General features: G+C 62.2%; 1 protein-coding gene across 2 annotated transcripts; it reads left to right on the forward strand.

Moving 5' to 3' along the window:
- Positions 1 to 460: 460 nt before the first annotated feature.
- Positions 461 to 15,612, forward strand: EPN1 (epsin 1). 2 transcript variants are annotated; one of them, XM_027037289.2, is made up of 11 exons: positions 462 to 720; positions 3,565 to 3,890; positions 8,172 to 8,421; positions 9,373 to 9,497; positions 10,503 to 10,577; positions 11,030 to 11,113; positions 12,451 to 12,742; positions 13,348 to 13,458; positions 13,614 to 13,697; positions 14,636 to 14,893; positions 14,994 to 15,612. In XM_027037289.2, exons 2-11 carry the CDS (start codon positions 3,663 to 3,665, stop codon positions 15,200 to 15,202), a joined length of 1,716 nt encoding a protein of 571 aa, XP_026893090.1. In that variant the 5' UTR covers positions 462 to 720; positions 3,565 to 3,662; the 3' UTR covers positions 15,203 to 15,612. The 2 variants fall into 2 exon arrangements, with proteins under 2 accessions (XP_026893091.1, XP_026893090.1); XM_027037290.2 differs by lacking the exon at positions 10,503 to 10,577 and having other exon boundaries at positions 461 to 720.
- Positions 15,613 to 15,823: the final 211 nt, after the last annotated feature.

The following is a 15,823-nucleotide window of genomic DNA, read 5'->3' on the forward strand; positions in this document are numbered from 1 at the left end:
CACCCCGGTCATTGGCCCTAGGCTGCGGGCGCCTGGCTGTCCCTGCCCTCCGGCCGCGGCGCCCTTGGCGCGCCCTGCCGGGCACACCCCCGCCTGCGTGGCCGGTTGCCCGGGGCAGGCGCTTGGGGGCGGGGCTCCGCGTGTGCGCCCGCTGGGCAAGGAGAGGGGGCGCCTAGAGCACCGCGGGGTGCCGGGGTTGTGGCCTCGCGGGCCCGGCACGGCGCGGCCCCTTCCTCGCCTCCCCCACCTCCCTCGGCCGAGTTTGCCGGCCGGGCCTCTCTGAGGCCTCTACTCTTTCAAGGGCGTCCCCAAGGCCTCGCAGCCGCGTCTGGCCACGGCGCTCGCGCGCCGGAAGTGACGTAGAAGGGCGGGCGGGGCCGCGGAAGCGGCGACTGCGCAAGCTCCCTGCGGCCGAGTCGCCGGGGCCAAATGCGGCGCGGAGGGCGGGGCGCGCCGCCACTTCCGCTTCCGGTCCGTCGCCTCCTTCGGTTGCTTCCCGTCCGCTCGGCGGCTCCCCTCCCCCGCCCGGCTCTCTGCGCCCCTCCCGGGCGCCGGGGCGGCGGGGCCGTCGGCGTGCGGCCCTCCGTGTGTTCGCGCGTGCGCCCGAGTGCGCCTCCGTGTCCGCCGCCCGCGGCCAGGCGCGCGCCCCGCGACACCGAGGCCAAGCGGGGCAGGGGGCTGCCCGCCATGACCCCCCGGAGCCCGGCGTGAGAGGCCGAGGTGAGCGCGGGCCGGGGTACGGCGGTACGGGGGCGCTCGGGCGTCCGTCGCGTGCGGCCCCTGGCTCATCACCGCGGCCTTTGTGTGTCGGCGCCCGCGCCTTTCCACCCCGCGGTGTCTGTGTTGGTCCGTATCCCGCCGGCCTCCGCCCGGGCCTCGGCGCTGCCCGCGTCCGCTGTGGCGCTTCCACTGGGCGCCGGTCCCCGTGTGTCGACCCCTGTCAGTGTCGGTGTGTGGTGTTCAGGATTGGTGGTCGTGCCGCTGTCTCTTTCTCCCTCTCCCTCTCTCTCTCTTTCCCTCTCCCTCTCCTCTCTGCCTCCTCTCTTCCTCTGGGCCTCCGTGTCTGCATTTCCCGGTGACCCTAGTCCCCGTCTCTGTGCATCTTCCTCCCCTCCGTTTTCCCATTCATCGTCCTCGCGCACATCCCCAACCCCGAGGTCCCTCTGCACGTCTGCTGCTTGGTCTGGAGTCTGCCCCCTCCCCCAGGTCCTGGAGTCTCCAGAGGGGTGGGAGGTCGAGAGCCGGGCTGTAGAATCGAGGCCCACTCCTTGGCCAGCCTGTACTGGTTATCAGGTGACTTCTTTCATTTCCAAACCTTCGCTTCCTAGTGTTTAAAGTTAGGGTCGTTCACAGTTCCTGCATCCTGGCGTCGCTGTGCGTGTTCCTGGAGGCGGTAGCGGTGAAGCTGCTCGCCCCGCAGTCAACTGCTGGGACCCCTGCATTCCGCTCTTACAGGTTTTCAGCTCCGCGCAGCACATGTTTGACATCAGTCATTTGAGTACCCCTTGAGGGTTTTGCCATATCGTTCGTTCTCTACTCGATCTAGTACTTCTCTTTGTGAGTCCGTTTGTGTTGAAAAACTTGCTCTCATTCTGAGCAGCATGCGTGCACTTTCGTGGACTATTTTTTCTAATACAGCTTAGTATAATTACCCGGCGTTAAACTAGTGCGTTTTCCTTTACCGGCCCTTTGGAAATGTTCTTTTTTTCTGATAAGAGCAGGCAGCGTTAATGAGCCCCTACTATCTGTGGGCAGGGCGCCAAGCACTTTATGTACCCATCTTATTTAATCAGCAAGCCTGCCAGGTAGGAATTCTTTCCTTCTTTTCAGAGTTGAGCAAACTGAGTCTCAAGGAGGTTGTTCTGCTGGTAGCTCATGGCCAGGATTTGGGCCCAAGTTACTTGTTCTTTGTTTCACACGTTGGTTTTTCTTTCTCTGATGAGTTTGTAGTGCTGGGTCGTTGTCTCTTTTCTTTCTAGGGCCTTGATCCTTTCTCTTCGTTGTCTCGCCTCACTGTCTCTGGTTGTGATTTGGTCTCTGAGTACTGTCTCTGCCTGGGTTTCTCTGTGCCTCTTTCTCTTCTTGTTGGTCTTGTTCCCTTCCCTCTGTCTCTTCTGTGCTGGTCACATCAGCTCTTTGTCCTGGTGCATCCAGCTGGCCTGCTGGGCCCCCTGACCGCCTCACATCTGCCTCCCTGTGCCTGGGCTCTCCAGCTGGAATTCAAAGCTGGGGCCAGCTGGCCGTCCCAGGACGTAGGTAGGTTGTGGGAGGGCTTATTGGAGTGGATGTGGACCGAGGTGCTCAGTCTGCTCTGCAGCCAGGGTGAGGCCTGTGTCCCAGGGCAGGGGAGTCTCTTTCTGTGCCTCAGTTTCCTCCCCCCGTGAGGTGCTGTGAATCACGGAGTTGGGAGGATTAATTGAGTCACTGTGTGTAAAGCATGGAGAAGAATGCCTAGCACGGGGTAAGGCTCGTGCCACCGCTTGCTGTGATAGTCACCTTCCACCTGGTTCCCGCCCTTCTGTTCCTTCCCGTCATCTTGCTCTCAACACAGGTTAGTTTAAAAGTGTAGGTTTTGGTGTCCAAGCAGCCAGAGGTTGAGTCTGTGCTGCTGCGCTTAGTGTGTGACCTGGGCTGAATTGTTTGGCCTCCGAAAGCCCCGCTGGTGGTGTTGAGATAGTGGGTATCTCCTGGTCAGCGAGCACCTGGCATGCGGCTCAGACCCAGCGGGCAGCCGGGCTCATCCTTATCTCTCCTCCCCGAGCCCCCGCCCCCCCCCCCCCCCCCCCCCCGGTACGCCTGTCCCCCTGGCGTTCCCTGCCTCTTGCTCCATTCCCTTTAGTGGTCTCCCTGTGTGTCCTTGTTTCTGCCACAGATTCTGCTCCTTCCACTCCAGCCCTCCCTCCTTCCCTTCTCCCTAGCTGTTCATTGAATGGCTCTTCCGGGACGGCTGTCCCCAGAGACGTGGTCTCTGTCCCCATGGGGCTATTGGGTTGGCCTCAGCCACAGAATCAGACCCACGGGTATAAAATACTGATGGGGCCCCTGGGGAACCATGACTGTGGCATTTGGGTGTGTAACATCTGGGAAGCTTAAGCAGAGCCCTGGGGGTGACGAGGAGTGACCTGGGTGCTGAGGAAGAGCAGGATGACCATCTCGTGACACCACCCACGTTTATAGTGCACTGCCCACGCGCCGGGTTCTTAGCCCCCTGGGTTGGGGAACAAAACCCCACTCTACAGGGGAGAAAACAGGTGTGGAAGTTCCTGGCCCACCCAGGGCAGCGGGCTCGGAAGTACCGAGCTGCGGTGTCCCGTCTGTGATCCATCACTGCACACCCTGCCTCACCGAGCAGGGCCCCCAAGCAGGAAGGAGCTGGGCATGTTTGAGGAACTGAAAGACGGACCGGGTGACTAAGACGGGGGTTAACGAGGGCCAGAGCCTTCTAGGCTATGGTTAGGACCTCATCCTTGACTCCAGGGCGGGGGTGGGGGGCCACGAGGGCGGAGCTGCAGGCTGGACAGCCCCAGGTCCCAATTGTGTTTCTGAAGGGCCTTTCTTCCTCAGATGCGGTGACCCCCAGCCCCTGCTGCTGTCTTTTCCTCCAGTCGCCCCTGTCTCGCCACATCCCGGGGGGCCCACCCCCCTCACCATCACCCGCCGCCATGTCGACCTCGTCGCTGCGGCGCCAGATGAAGAACATAGTCCACAACTACTCGGAGGCCGAGATCAAGGTCCGAGAAGCCACGAGCAACGACCCCTGGGGCCCGTCCAGCTCCCTCATGTCTGAGATCGCTGACCTCACCTACAACGTTGTCGCCTTCTCCGAGATCATGAGCATGATCTGGAAGCGGCTCAATGACCATGGCAAGAACTGGCGGCATGTCTACAAGGTCAGTGCCCGGGCCTGCAGCCCGGCCCCCACATGCACGCGTGCTCGAGGGCGGGCGGGTGTGCGCGCGGGGCTCCGGTGGGGGTGTGCCCGAGGACTTGGAGTTCTGGGTGTTTATGTGAACCTCTCTCCCTCCCGCCCTCCTTTTCACCTAACGAAGGCAGCAAACGGGTAAGGGTCTTAGGAGTTTTGAGTCATAGGGTTTAAACTTCTTGAAAACGTGGCACAGTTGCAAGATTCATCCGCACAGAAGGCCTAAGCAGGTGCACGGTGTGCGTCCCTCTGTGTGCCCAGAGCCCAGGTCCCTCTCAGAGGCAGCTGGTGTCCCCCGCTTCTGTTTTTCCTCCGGAACAATCTGTGTGCACATGTCCCCTGGCACCAGGGAGTTTGGGGGGCCGTGGAGCCGCAGTACCACTGCAGCACTGGATACGTGGCTGTGTGCAATTATCAGGGCTCAGGACTGCAGTGGAGGACGGTGGGTTGTAGCAAGTGTAAATCGTACCCCAGTTTTAAAAAGGAAGGTGAAGCCACATCTCAGAGGTCATTCCTCTTTAGGGTATAAAAGATTCGTTACTTTATTTTCTTCCTTTTTTTACTTTTTCAACAAGTGCTACCTGGTGACGGATCGTTAAGTGATCTGTGACGTTTTGCTTTTGTGAACAAGACTGCCGCGAATCCCCTTGTATGTTCACCATTTTCTAGAACTGGAACTTTTGGGCGGAAGGACACACGCAAGTGTCACGTTGAGAAACGTGGACACAGTGCCCACCACAGAAGTGGTTTGTTGACTGGTTCCTGGTGGCGGATGTGTGCGTCTTCACCCAGCGAACAGACAGATTGGAGGCTTTGGTCAAAGGGAACGTGTCTTTGGGGAGTGCCCGTGAGCGGTTTTTCAGCTTACTGGTCTGGGGCCTGGCATCTTCCCCTTGGGCCAAGAAGCGGTGGTGGGCACAGGCTGACACAGGTGGCCGGCCCCCACTCCCAGCAGTGGGGCTCGGGGCGGCCTGTGGACGTTCTTGCGTGTGAGGGTCCGGCTGCTGGGGTGGGAGCCGGAGAGCGAGGTTCAGGCAAGTCCTCTTGTCGACGTTTGTTTGGGGACCGTTGGCCAAGGGCCTGCTGTATCTGTGGTGGTGGATGAGGCGGCCGAGGTCCCCGGTCTCATGGACTCCGGCTGGGACCTGCGCTGTGCCCCAGGGCACGGTGCTCCCTCGTTTCTCAGACCTGGAAATACTGTGTTCTTTCTCACACCCACCCTGACAAACCCGGACTGGGGCCTCAATCCCATGGACCCGATGTTGGGTCCGATATTTGGTGGTTTGTTGTGAAGGACTGGGTGGCATATTTGTCTAGCTGAGAATTGGGGAAGGGGTGGGGGGTCTGGGTGAGCCCTTGTGTGGAGGTGAAGGGAGGGGATGGGATTTGGAGGGCCTCTTGAAACTGCAAGGGAAGCTCACTGGGGCTCATGGACCAAGTGCAGCCGGAGAAACACTGCTGTATGCAGAGAACCACGGAGTACTTTTCCTGTCCCCACTTTTTAGGTGAGGAAACTGAGGCACAAAGAGGCTCGGGGCCACCCGGGGGCAAGGGGTGGGAGGGGAGCCTTGGAACCTGTTCTCTTGACTGGGTTGTGTCACCTCCCTGCTCCGAGGAATGCAGGGTCTCAATTTTTATCTTTTAAATGTTTACTTATCTTTTAATGTTTATGAGAGAGAGCGCGAGCATGGGAGGGGCAGAGGAGGGAGACACAGAATCTGAAGCAGGCTTCGGGCTCTGAGCTGTCAGCACAGAGCCCAACGTGGGGCTCGAACCCACAAACTGCAAGATTGTGACCTAAGCTGAAGTTGGACGTTTAACCGACTGAGCTACCCAGGTGCCTCTCAGTTTTTATCTTTTAAAACAAGAGGTCAACAAACTGTGGGCCAGAGGTTGAATCTGGGCAGCCACCTGTGTTGGTGGGTGAAGCTCTGTCCGTCATGGCCAGGCCCGCTCATCTGCGGCTGCTTCCCCTATAGCATGGGGGCCATGTGGCCTGAAAAGCTGGGTTATCTAGCACCTGGCCCTTTGAGAAGTTATTTGTGGATTCCCGTTTTTTTGTTTTTTTACTTTTGTAAACATTGATTTTTTATTTAAGTTTATTTATTTTGAGAGAGAAAGAGAGCCCAAGAATGCAGGCGCATGTGACCAGGCAGGGGAGGAGGAGGAGCAGAGAAAGGGGGGGAAAGAGAATCCTAAGCAGGCTCCATGCTGTCAGTGCAGAGCCCGACACGGGGCTCGAACCCACAAACCGCGAGGTGATGATCTGAGGCGAAGCCAAGAGTCAGACGCTCAACCAACTGAGTGCCCAGGTGCCCCGTGTGGCTCCCTGATGCGTGTTCTGGTGTCCTGGGGGATCCAGGAGCAAGCTGTTTCAAAAATTAGCAGGGACTATTGGGCTGTCCAGTTGCTTACTTTTAAGAATAGGTTCACGTTTTCTGTTGTGACACGTGTCACGAGCGTGCAGCCTGGTTAGTGCTCACGTGTACGCTCACCTGTGTAGCCACCATCCCGATGGAGAGAGAGAGAGGATGTCCCCGCCTCCCCCAGCAGCATCCTGTCCTGCCTTCTGTCTGCCACGTTTGTTCTAGAACTTTCCACGGACCCATGCTCCTGGTTCTTTGCACCTGCGTATGTTGCTCACGGCCGCATCTGGGAGGTTGGCGTGTGCGGCATCCGCTTACGTGTTTACGTTACGTTGCTGTGCGTGTGCTGCTCCCGCACCACAGGCCCGCTGTGCTTCACACGTATGCGTGTTACCCGTGGGGTGTTTGGATTCTTTCTGGGTTCACAGGCCATTCAACTGCAGCTCCAGAGCTTTGAAAACGAGTTTTCGTGAGTTGTTGGGTGCAAGTCCCATCCCAGGCTGAGGGGAGGTGGTCTGTCTGCCATCTGTGGGTCTCGGGTAGCTTGACTGTTGGTGGGACCTTCTGCTGGAAGATCCTGTTTTATGTGTCGTGTGGCCTTTCTGGTCTGAACCCAGGAAAGCTGAATTCCAGAGCACGGCTGGCCCAGGACCTTGGGAACCTGCTTTCCACCCTGTCCCTCCTACTGTGATGCGTAAACACCTCGAGGGCTGGTTAAAGACTAACCTCTGATTACTGGCGTAAATACCGTTCACACACCTTCAGGAAGCCTGTGAGATTCAGGTTTGGCTCCCCAGGAAGGTTGGGGAGACGTCAGGCCCCCACAGCGGGGGTTCCCTGGCAAATCGCGTAGCTCTTCAGACAGCTCAGCCGAAGCAGAAGGTCCTCTCTCTGTTGCTTTGCAGTGGTCTGGGTGACCTTCAGGGGCTCCGGGAAGCCCCCGGAGTCCCCTGCAAACCATAAGGTGCCCTGTTGTCTGACGACCGGAGTCTCTTCCCCCGTTTTGTTTTAACTTGTTGGAAAGAGAATTTGTTCTTACCTCTTAAATGCAGAAGCTGCCACAGGGTGTTTCCTCCTCCCTGTCCCTTTGTTCCTGCTGTCCCAGTGCACGAGTGCCCTGCAGAGAGCCCTGCCTCAACAGGCCCCTCGGGCCCGGTGCCTCCTTCCCTCCCTCCCTCCCTCCCTCCCTCCCTCCCTCCTTCCCTCCCTCCCACCTCGAGGAGCAAGTCGCTTCCTTGTCTGCAGAGGCACAAAGCTCTACACGGGTGGTAATGACACACGTTCCAGATGGACAGGACGGGAGAGAAACCAGTCTGGCCGTCCGAGCACTGGGTGCTGTCGAACGTGACTGAACAGGCGTATTTTTGTGGTTTCAGAGAAATAGAGTGGGGTCTGCTTGGCTCGGGGAAGCCTGGGAGGGGCTGCAGCGACCATACCTGCCTTTTCCCCGTTTCTGGTTTTTTACTGACCTGCACACAGATCCCGTGCCGTACGGTTCACCCTTGTAAAGTGTGCGGTTCAGTGGCACAGAGCACCGGCCCGGGGTTGGGCGACCACCACCACTGCCTGGGTGTGGAGTATCTTCGTCACCTGCACACAGATCCCGTGTCCACCGAGAGCCTCCCAGCCCCGGCAGCCCCGAATCTCCTGTGAACCACATCCTCCGTGGATGTGCCTGTCGGGGACGCCCGCCTCGCATGCTCATTGGTGTCTGTGGGGTCCCTCCAAGTGGCTGCACGTGGCCGCGCTGTGTCCTCTCTCGCGGCCACGTAGTCACCTGCTGGGCTGCGCGTGTCTGTCCGTGTGCGGCTGACGTGAGGGTTGGCGCCGGGACTGGGATCCTGGCCGCCGTGTGCGTGACCGGTGTGCCCCCCGCCCTGAAGGCCATGACGCTGATGGAGTACCTCATCAAGACCGGCTCGGAGCGCGTGTCCCAGCAGTGCAAGGAGAACATGTACGCGGTGCAGACGCTCAAGGACTTCCAGTACGTGGACCGTGACGGCAAGGACCAGGGCGTGAATGTGCGTGAGAAGGCCAAGCAGCTGGTGGCCCTGCTCCGTGACGAGGACCGGCTACGGGAGGAGCGCGCCCACGCGCTCAAGACCAAGGAGAAGCTGGCGCAGACCGCCACGGGTGAGGCCTGCCTCGGGAGCCCCCCGCGCCTCTGTGCCCTCACTGCTCCCTCCAGGCCCACCCCCCTCCGTCTTGAAGCTTCCTGTCGTTGCCAGGCACCCTGTGCCCAGCTGCTGGGCTCTCCCCGCCCCGTGCCATCCTTTCTGTGTCCTCATCTGAGGGGTGACGGGCCATGAGCCTCCTCTGCACTCCTGTGTCCCTTCCCTCTTGCTGTGGGACCCTAGAGCTGGGAGATACCCTGTTCACCTGCAAATACTAACCGAGGGCCGCCTGAGGGCCCAGGTGTGCCCCTGCCTGAGAGCGGGCAGTGCCGAAGACGGAGAGGAGTGACCTGGAGGGGGTTGCCGGAGGTCTGAGGTCAGGGACGGCAGGCACTCTGGGGGGCCTGCCGACAGTGAGGGGCCAGCTGCGAGCAGCAGGCAGGTGGGCGCTTCCCCTGGCTCAGCATTAGGCCCTGCACCCTGTCTGTGCCTCCTTCCGGGTAGTCACCCCCTTCCGGGTCACGTCTTGTCTCCGCCACACCCACGGTGGGGGTGGGGGCCGAGGGTGCAGGTTCTCTTCTTCCCCCGACACCCAGCTGGTCCCAGCCACGCAGCCCTGGACCAGTGGGAGCATGTGGGCCTGGAGACCGGTGTGCCCTGGGGCTCTGAGCAGACCCCGGGCATGCAGCTCGGGAACCAAGGTCGTGGGCTCTGAGGCTCCTGCACGTCCTCCCTCTGCTGCTGGCTTTTGTTCTTGGGCCCACGGGGCTGTCCTTCCTTGGACCCCCCCGCTCCTTATTCCCTGTTCTCCCCGGGGCGGGGGGAGGGGAGGCTGGACAAACCCGGCTCTCACAGTCTGCCCCCCCCCCCCCCCAGAAAGGAAGCCTTCCCCGCCTCCCCCCACCCCCGCCTGGGCTGTGTGGTCCCTTCTCTTTGTCCAGCCGGGTCTCACTGCCCCTCCCCACCGCAGCGTCCTCAGCAGCCGTGGGCTCGGGGCCCCCACCTGAGGCAGAGCAGGCGTGGCCACAGAGCAGCGGGGAGGAGGAGCTCCAGCTCCAGCTGGCCTTGGCCATGAGCAAGGAGGAGGCCGACCAGGTACTGGGCCCGGCCGGGCGCACCAGTTTGACTCTGGGGGTTTGACTTCCGTTCTCATCCCATCTCATGCCTCAGCCCCCGCCCCCCCACCTCCTGAGGGCCTGTGCCCTCTCTCTCCCCACCCCCAGCCCTCTCTCTGCTGGCCCTCCCACCTGGTCTTCCTGTGTCCTCGTCCTGACCGCTTTCGTCCCCTTTACTCGGGTGTTTGTCCTGAGTGGCTCCTTCCCTGCTAGTCTTTCTGCTCTGTCTCTGCCCGTCCCTCACCGGTTTGGGTGACCATGTCTGTGCCTTTGGTTCTGTCCGTCCTGGCTCTGTTTCTGTTTCCTTTCCTCTTCTCCTTCTCTCTCTCCCCTTCCCTCCTCCTCTCTCTCCTTCCCTCCTTCTTTCACCCGCCCCCCACCTTGTGTCTTGCCCTGGACCCCTCACACTCTTTCCGTCTCTTTCTTCCTCTCTCTCTCTCTCCCGCCCCCTCGCCTCCTTTTCTCTCCTTCCCTCCTTTTCTCAGTCTCTTTCCCTCCTTCTTTATCTCTTCCACCCCCACCTTGTGTCCTGTCGTGGACCTCTCACACTCTCTGTCTCTCTCCTCCTCTCTCTCTCTCTCTCTCCTTCTCTCCTTTTCTCTTTCCTTCTCTCCTTTTCTCTCTCCTTTCCTCCTTCTCTCTCTCCCTCCTTCCCACCCCTCACCTCATGTCCTGCCCTGGACCCCTCACACTGTCTCTGTCTCTCTTTTCCTCTCTCTCCGTCTCTGTCTTCTTCTCTCTCTTTCTTTCCCTCCTTTTCTTTCTCCTTCCCTGCTTCTCTCTCTCTCCTTCCCTCATTCTCTTTCCCACCCCCCCCCCCCCACCTCATGTCCTGTCCTGGAACCCTCACACTCTCTCCGTCTCTCTTCTCCTCTCTCTCTCTCTCTGTCCTTTCCTCCTCCTCTCTCTCCTTCCCTCCTTCTCTTTCTCTCCCACCCCCCACCTCGTGTCCTGCCCTGGACCCCTCACGCTCTCTCTCCCCCAGCCCCCATCCTGCGGCCCTGAGGACGACGTCCAGCTCCAGCTGGCCCTTAGTTTGAGCCGTGAGGAACACGACAAGGTCAGAAGAGCCCCCTCCCCTCCCTAGGGCTCCCCTCAGACCCTCCTCAGGTCCCCGACTCCTTGCACCCCCTTGCCCGCCCCACAGCAGCCCTGCCCCTGCCGTACACACGTGTCAGGTGGGTTCTCTGACGGTGCAGTCGCAGCATGGGAAGCAGATGCCTTGTGGCCACTCTGTCCCCTCTGCCACAGCCCAGGCCTTGGTCACCTCCACCCAGCGCAGCAGACACTGCAGAGTCAGACGCCTGGCCCCCGCTTCCCGAGCCTGTCAGAGCAGTGCCTGGCCAGGCCCGTGTCCCCAGCCCAGACTGCACGCGCCTCCCCATCCTCCCCTCCCACATCGTCCACATCCCATTTTAATTTTCAGTCACCTTTGTCGGGTCGGGGGTGGGGGGCAGCCGTGCCGCTCGTATTCTGACCCTCCCTTGTCGCCTGCCTCCATGACCCAAACAGGAAGAGCGGATCCGCCGTGGCGACGACCTGAGGCTTCAGATGGCCATAGAGGAGAGCAGGAGGGAGACTGGTGGCCAGGAGGAGGTGAGCACGGGAGGCCGTCCTGCCCTCAGGCGCCCGGGGCCTTGGGCAGGGCCCTAGGCGGCTGTGGCTGTAGCTGCAGGGAACCGTTTTCTCGTGGAGACGTGTGGGGGCTGGAGGGCGCTCGAGTGTGACCCCGCCACGGAGATGTTTCGAGTGGCGGTCGGTGCCTGTAGCTGAGTGAGACCAGAGCGAGATACAGTGAGAGCACCGGTCTGATCGGGCAGGAAGGGGGTGGCTCACGTGTGCCCAGGCACCTCCTGAGCATCCGCCTGCGCCCGGGACACCGAGGGTCAGCGGGCAAGCGACACAGGGCTGGTCCCTGGCCTCCGGGGGCCCCAGTCCCCCAGTGCAGACGTGATGTTTGCTGGCAGTTCAGCTTGTGCTCTTGATCCCGCCTCTCTTGGCCTCACGGGTGAATGAGGCGTGGCCGTGCACATTGAGTGGCCAGGGTCCCTCGCGTGGCCGGGCATCCAAGCCGGCCTCGTTCCGTGGCCTCACTCGGGTTGCTGTCCCGAGCGTCTTCACTGTGGGACCGGCCTCAAGGATGGTGGCCTGGGAGGGTAGCTGCCTTCCTGATGGGCAGGCGGAGGGCGGGTGGCCAGGTGGCCAGGGCTGGCCCCGCAGCCACAACAGGGCACTGGATAGAGGAGCCTGCTTGGGCTAGCCTCAGCCGGAGGGTCTCCCTGATGCCCCACTTCTCGAGAGCCTGGAGGACGGGGGCGCCAGGCCTGCGCCCGCTGTCCTGTGGGGGAGGTGGGGCACCTCCTTGTCGAGAGAGGCGTGTGCTCTTGGGACACAGGGTCATTGTGTGAGAGTGCGCGCACGCGCGTGTGTGTGTGTGCGCGCGCGCGCGCGCATGTGCGTGCTCACAGGTGCTCCAGGCTTCCAGGGCTATGGGTGAGCGCCTGTGAGCGTGTGTGCACACTCACACACACACGGCCCTGGAAGCCTGGAGCATGCTCCAGGTGACGTGGGTCGTGTGCTGGGCTTGAGGCCAGGACTGTTCAGGGTGACCCATAATCACCTAGCACTCAGTGGGCGACCCCAGTGGGCCTCCCATGGGCAGGGCTGGGGGGGCTCCTCTGGGCTCTGGTCGCTTTCCTTGTTCTGGCGGGAACTGGGGAGGGCTGAGTGGTGGGGGGTGGCGGACAGCAGGGGTGTAGTGGGTGGGAGATGGGGAGACTGCCTTCTTTGGTCTCATGACCACAGCACCTGGCTCTTGCTTCTCTCTTGCGCTGCAGCCGTTCCCCGCCCCAGGGCCCTCCTCCCGGACCCCTGGGGTCCCCTGGCCCAGCCTGCTCGGGCCTCATGTACTTTCTTTCCTCTGTACCCTGCAGTCCTCCCTCATGGATCTTGCTGACGTCTTCACGGCCCCGGCTCCACCACCAGCCACGGACCCCTGGGGAGGCCCCCAGGCGGCACCCATGACTGCCCCCACCTCGGACCCTTGGGGAGGGGCCCCCGTTCCTCCAGCTGCTGATCCCTGGGGTGGTCCGGCCCCTACACCAGCCTCTGGGGACCCTTGGAGGCCTGCTGCCCCTGCAGGGCCCCCGGTTGACCCTTGGGGTGGGACCCAGGCCCCTGCAGCTGGAGAGGGGCCCACGCCTGACCCGTGGGGGAGCTCTGATGGTGAGTGCTGGCTGCCTGCCTGCTCTGGCCCCACATCCAGTGTGTGATCCCGGGCTTGCCTTAGGGATTGGGACAGATGCAGTACAGTGGGTGGCTGTGGGGGTCAGATAGAACAGCCCAGAGGAACCGGCGTGAGGGCGCCTGCAGGACCGTGGCGGGGTGCCAAGGGGCGCGGGGTAGAGAGGTTGCTGCAGTGGAACCAGGGCGGGTGGCTGGTGAGGCTGGGTGCAGGAGGGCTGGGACGGGGCTGGACGCCCTGGGGGGTCTCAAGGGAGCCATGGGGTTTGGGCAGGTCTGGGTGAGCCATACCGCCTTACCCAGCTGGGGTGCTCTTTGGGGGCTTCCCAGAGGCCTCACGGCCGAGGAGGGACGTGTGGGCAGAGGCCCCGCAGTGTGTGTAGCCATGGCTCATTCGTGGGGACGAGGCGGGAAAGGCTGGGGGTGGGCCCACGCTGGGGTGCCCAGCTGCGTCCCAGGACACGGCAGGGCAGGGTGAGGCTTTGGGGAGGTACGGGCCTAGGAGTGAGGCTGGAGGGAGTGGGCACAGGTTCTCAGAGGTAAACCCTCCACCCAGCAGCCGCGTACATGCCTCCTTCCTCACTCAGGTGGGGCTCCGGTAGGCGGACCCCCAGCCTCTGATCCCTGGGCTCCAGCCCCGGCCTTCTCGGACCCCTGGGGAGGGTCACCTGCCAAGCCCAGCACCAATGGCACCACAGGTACTGGGTGGGTGCTGGGGTCAGGCTGACGGGGCCCAAGGGTGTGGCGGGTGTGTGGGGGAGCTTGGGGGTATCTGGTCTCTGGAGTGCCGGGGGCTGGGGAGTGGGAGGTGGGTCCCCATGGGGAGCTGAGTGGGCATCCTGGACCCCCACAGCCGTCGGGTTTGACGCGGAGCCAGACGAGTTCTCGGACTTTGACCGCCTGCGTTCGGCCCTGCCAACCTCCGGGAGCAGCACGGGTGAGCCACCCTCTGGGCTGTGTGGGCCGGCACCCAGACCCTCTCATTGTGGTTATAACTGATCCTGAACATCTTCAAAAGAAAGTTTGATCTTGGTTTTGAATAATTTCATACTCAGAAGAGCTGCAGAAGTAGCATAAGGAACTGTGTTTTTGCAGCTTCCCTAGATTCCAAACTCTGACTTCTGTGTCCCTGGAATGTTCCTCTGGTGTTTCTGGGGGCCCGGCCGGCTGTGTCCTGCATTACCAGCAGTGTGGTGACTGCGGGGGCCCGCCCCCCTGGCCTGCCCGCTGGTGCCTCAGCGCCCAGCGCCTTCCCCACCTGGCGTCCCGTCTTCGGGGCACCTTGCGTTTGGGCGTCCTGGCTCTTGGGTCCCTCCCTTCCCGGCACGGACTGGACTGGCTTGTGTCTGGAGAACATGCCGTCTGTGCGAGGTGTTGGGAGGGCACTGAGCCTGTCCCCAGGAGGCGCCGATGCTTCCCGGGAAGCAGAAGCAGGAATTCTTGGGACTGACTGGGCAGGCCGGGCACCAGGGATCCCCTCCTCCCCTTGGGCCCCCTGAGGTTATTGTCCAGTCCCCCATCCGTCCGTGGTTTGCTACCTTCCCAGGTCTGTTTTCCTCTCTCCCTGCCGGTTTCGTGCATTTCCCAGCAGCAGGAGGGATTCTCAGATCTCAGAAACAAGCAGTCAGGCTCACAGATGCTCTCCCGTCTGCGGGGCCATTGTGCTTCTCCGCCGTGATGTTTCTGTTGGGGACGGACGCTGGAGCCAGTGGGGTTTTGTGGGATTGCGTGAACGTCCCTTGGTAGTCTTCTGCCCTGGAGGCTGTCGGCCGGAGTTCCCTGAGTGGGTCCCCCTGGCTGGGCGGTAGGCTGGGCCTCCCAATTTGAGGCCCCCCGCTGCCCGCCCTCCCCTGACCCCTCTCTGGCTCCTTGTAGGGGAGCTGGAGCTGCTCGCTGGAGAGGTACCCGCACGCAGTCCCGGGGCGTTCGACATGAGTGGGGTCGGAGGCTCTCTGGCCGAGGCTGTGGGGAGCCCCCCGCCGGCGGTTGCCCCCACCCCGCCGCCGCCCACGCGGAAGACGCCAGAGTCATTCCTGGGGCCTAATGCAGCCCTCGTGGACCTCGACTCACTGGTGAGCCGGCCGGGCCCCACGCCGCCAGGAGCCAAGGCCTCCAACCCCTTCCTGCCAAGCGGTGAGTGCCAGCCTCCCGGACGGATCCCACCCGTTGACCTCCTACCCGGGCAGGCCCCTGACTCTGCTCTGCTGTCTCCTCTTCTCTTCTCTCCCTGTAGGAGCCCCGACCACCGGCCCCTCCATCACCAACCCCTTCCAGCCCGCGCCCCCTGCGACGCTCACCCTGAACCAGCTCCGGCTCAGCCCTGTGCCCCCAGTCCCCGGAGCACCACCGACATACATCTCTCCCCTTGGTGGGGGCCCTGGCCTGCCCCCCATGATGCCCCCAGGCCCCCCAGCCCCCAACACTAACCCCTTCCTCCTATAATCCAGGAGGGAGGGGGATTTGGCCTGGCCGGGCTTCCCCCATTTCTGCTCCCTGGGAGACCAGTGTTGTGAGTGCATGTGAAGCGGGGGACCCCTGCCCCCACCCCAGCACCCTCCCCTCCTGGGGCCCACTCACACTACACCCTCTTCCATGTCCCCCACCCCACCTCCCCGGAGAGAAACTGGACGTGACATGGGGGATGGGGAGGGGTGCTGGCCGGAGGAGGACCCCTTTCCTGTGGCATTAGAAAGGGGAGGGACAGCTGGGGGTCCCCCACCCATTCCTCTCCCTCCCAACTCCTGACTGGCCCCTCAATCAGTGTTTGAGCCTCCTCGTCCCTATGCGCACCCCTTGGTGAATCCTTGGTGATCATTTTGGCAACTTCGGGAATAAATGGCAATTCTCATGGGTGTCATTCCCCCAAGTTCCCATCCGTGGTTCACACAACCTCCTCCCCCGAGGGACCCAGGGCTCCGGGCCTCTTTGTTGCCCCTTGGGGCAGCTGAGAGCCGGTGCGTCTCAGAAGTGTCGGTTCCGGAGGCTTCAGTTCCGGTGGGCAGCCGTGTTGGGGCGTGGGGGGTGCCTGAGTCCCCGTGGGCGGCAGCCCACTCGGGGCTGGAG

This window comes from Acinonyx jubatus, chromosome E2 (assembly GCF_027475565.1).
Source record: "Acinonyx jubatus isolate Ajub_Pintada_27869175 chromosome E2, VMU_Ajub_asm_v1.0, whole genome shotgun sequence".
Lineage (NCBI taxonomy): Eukaryota > Metazoa > Chordata > Mammalia > Carnivora > Felidae > Acinonyx > Acinonyx jubatus.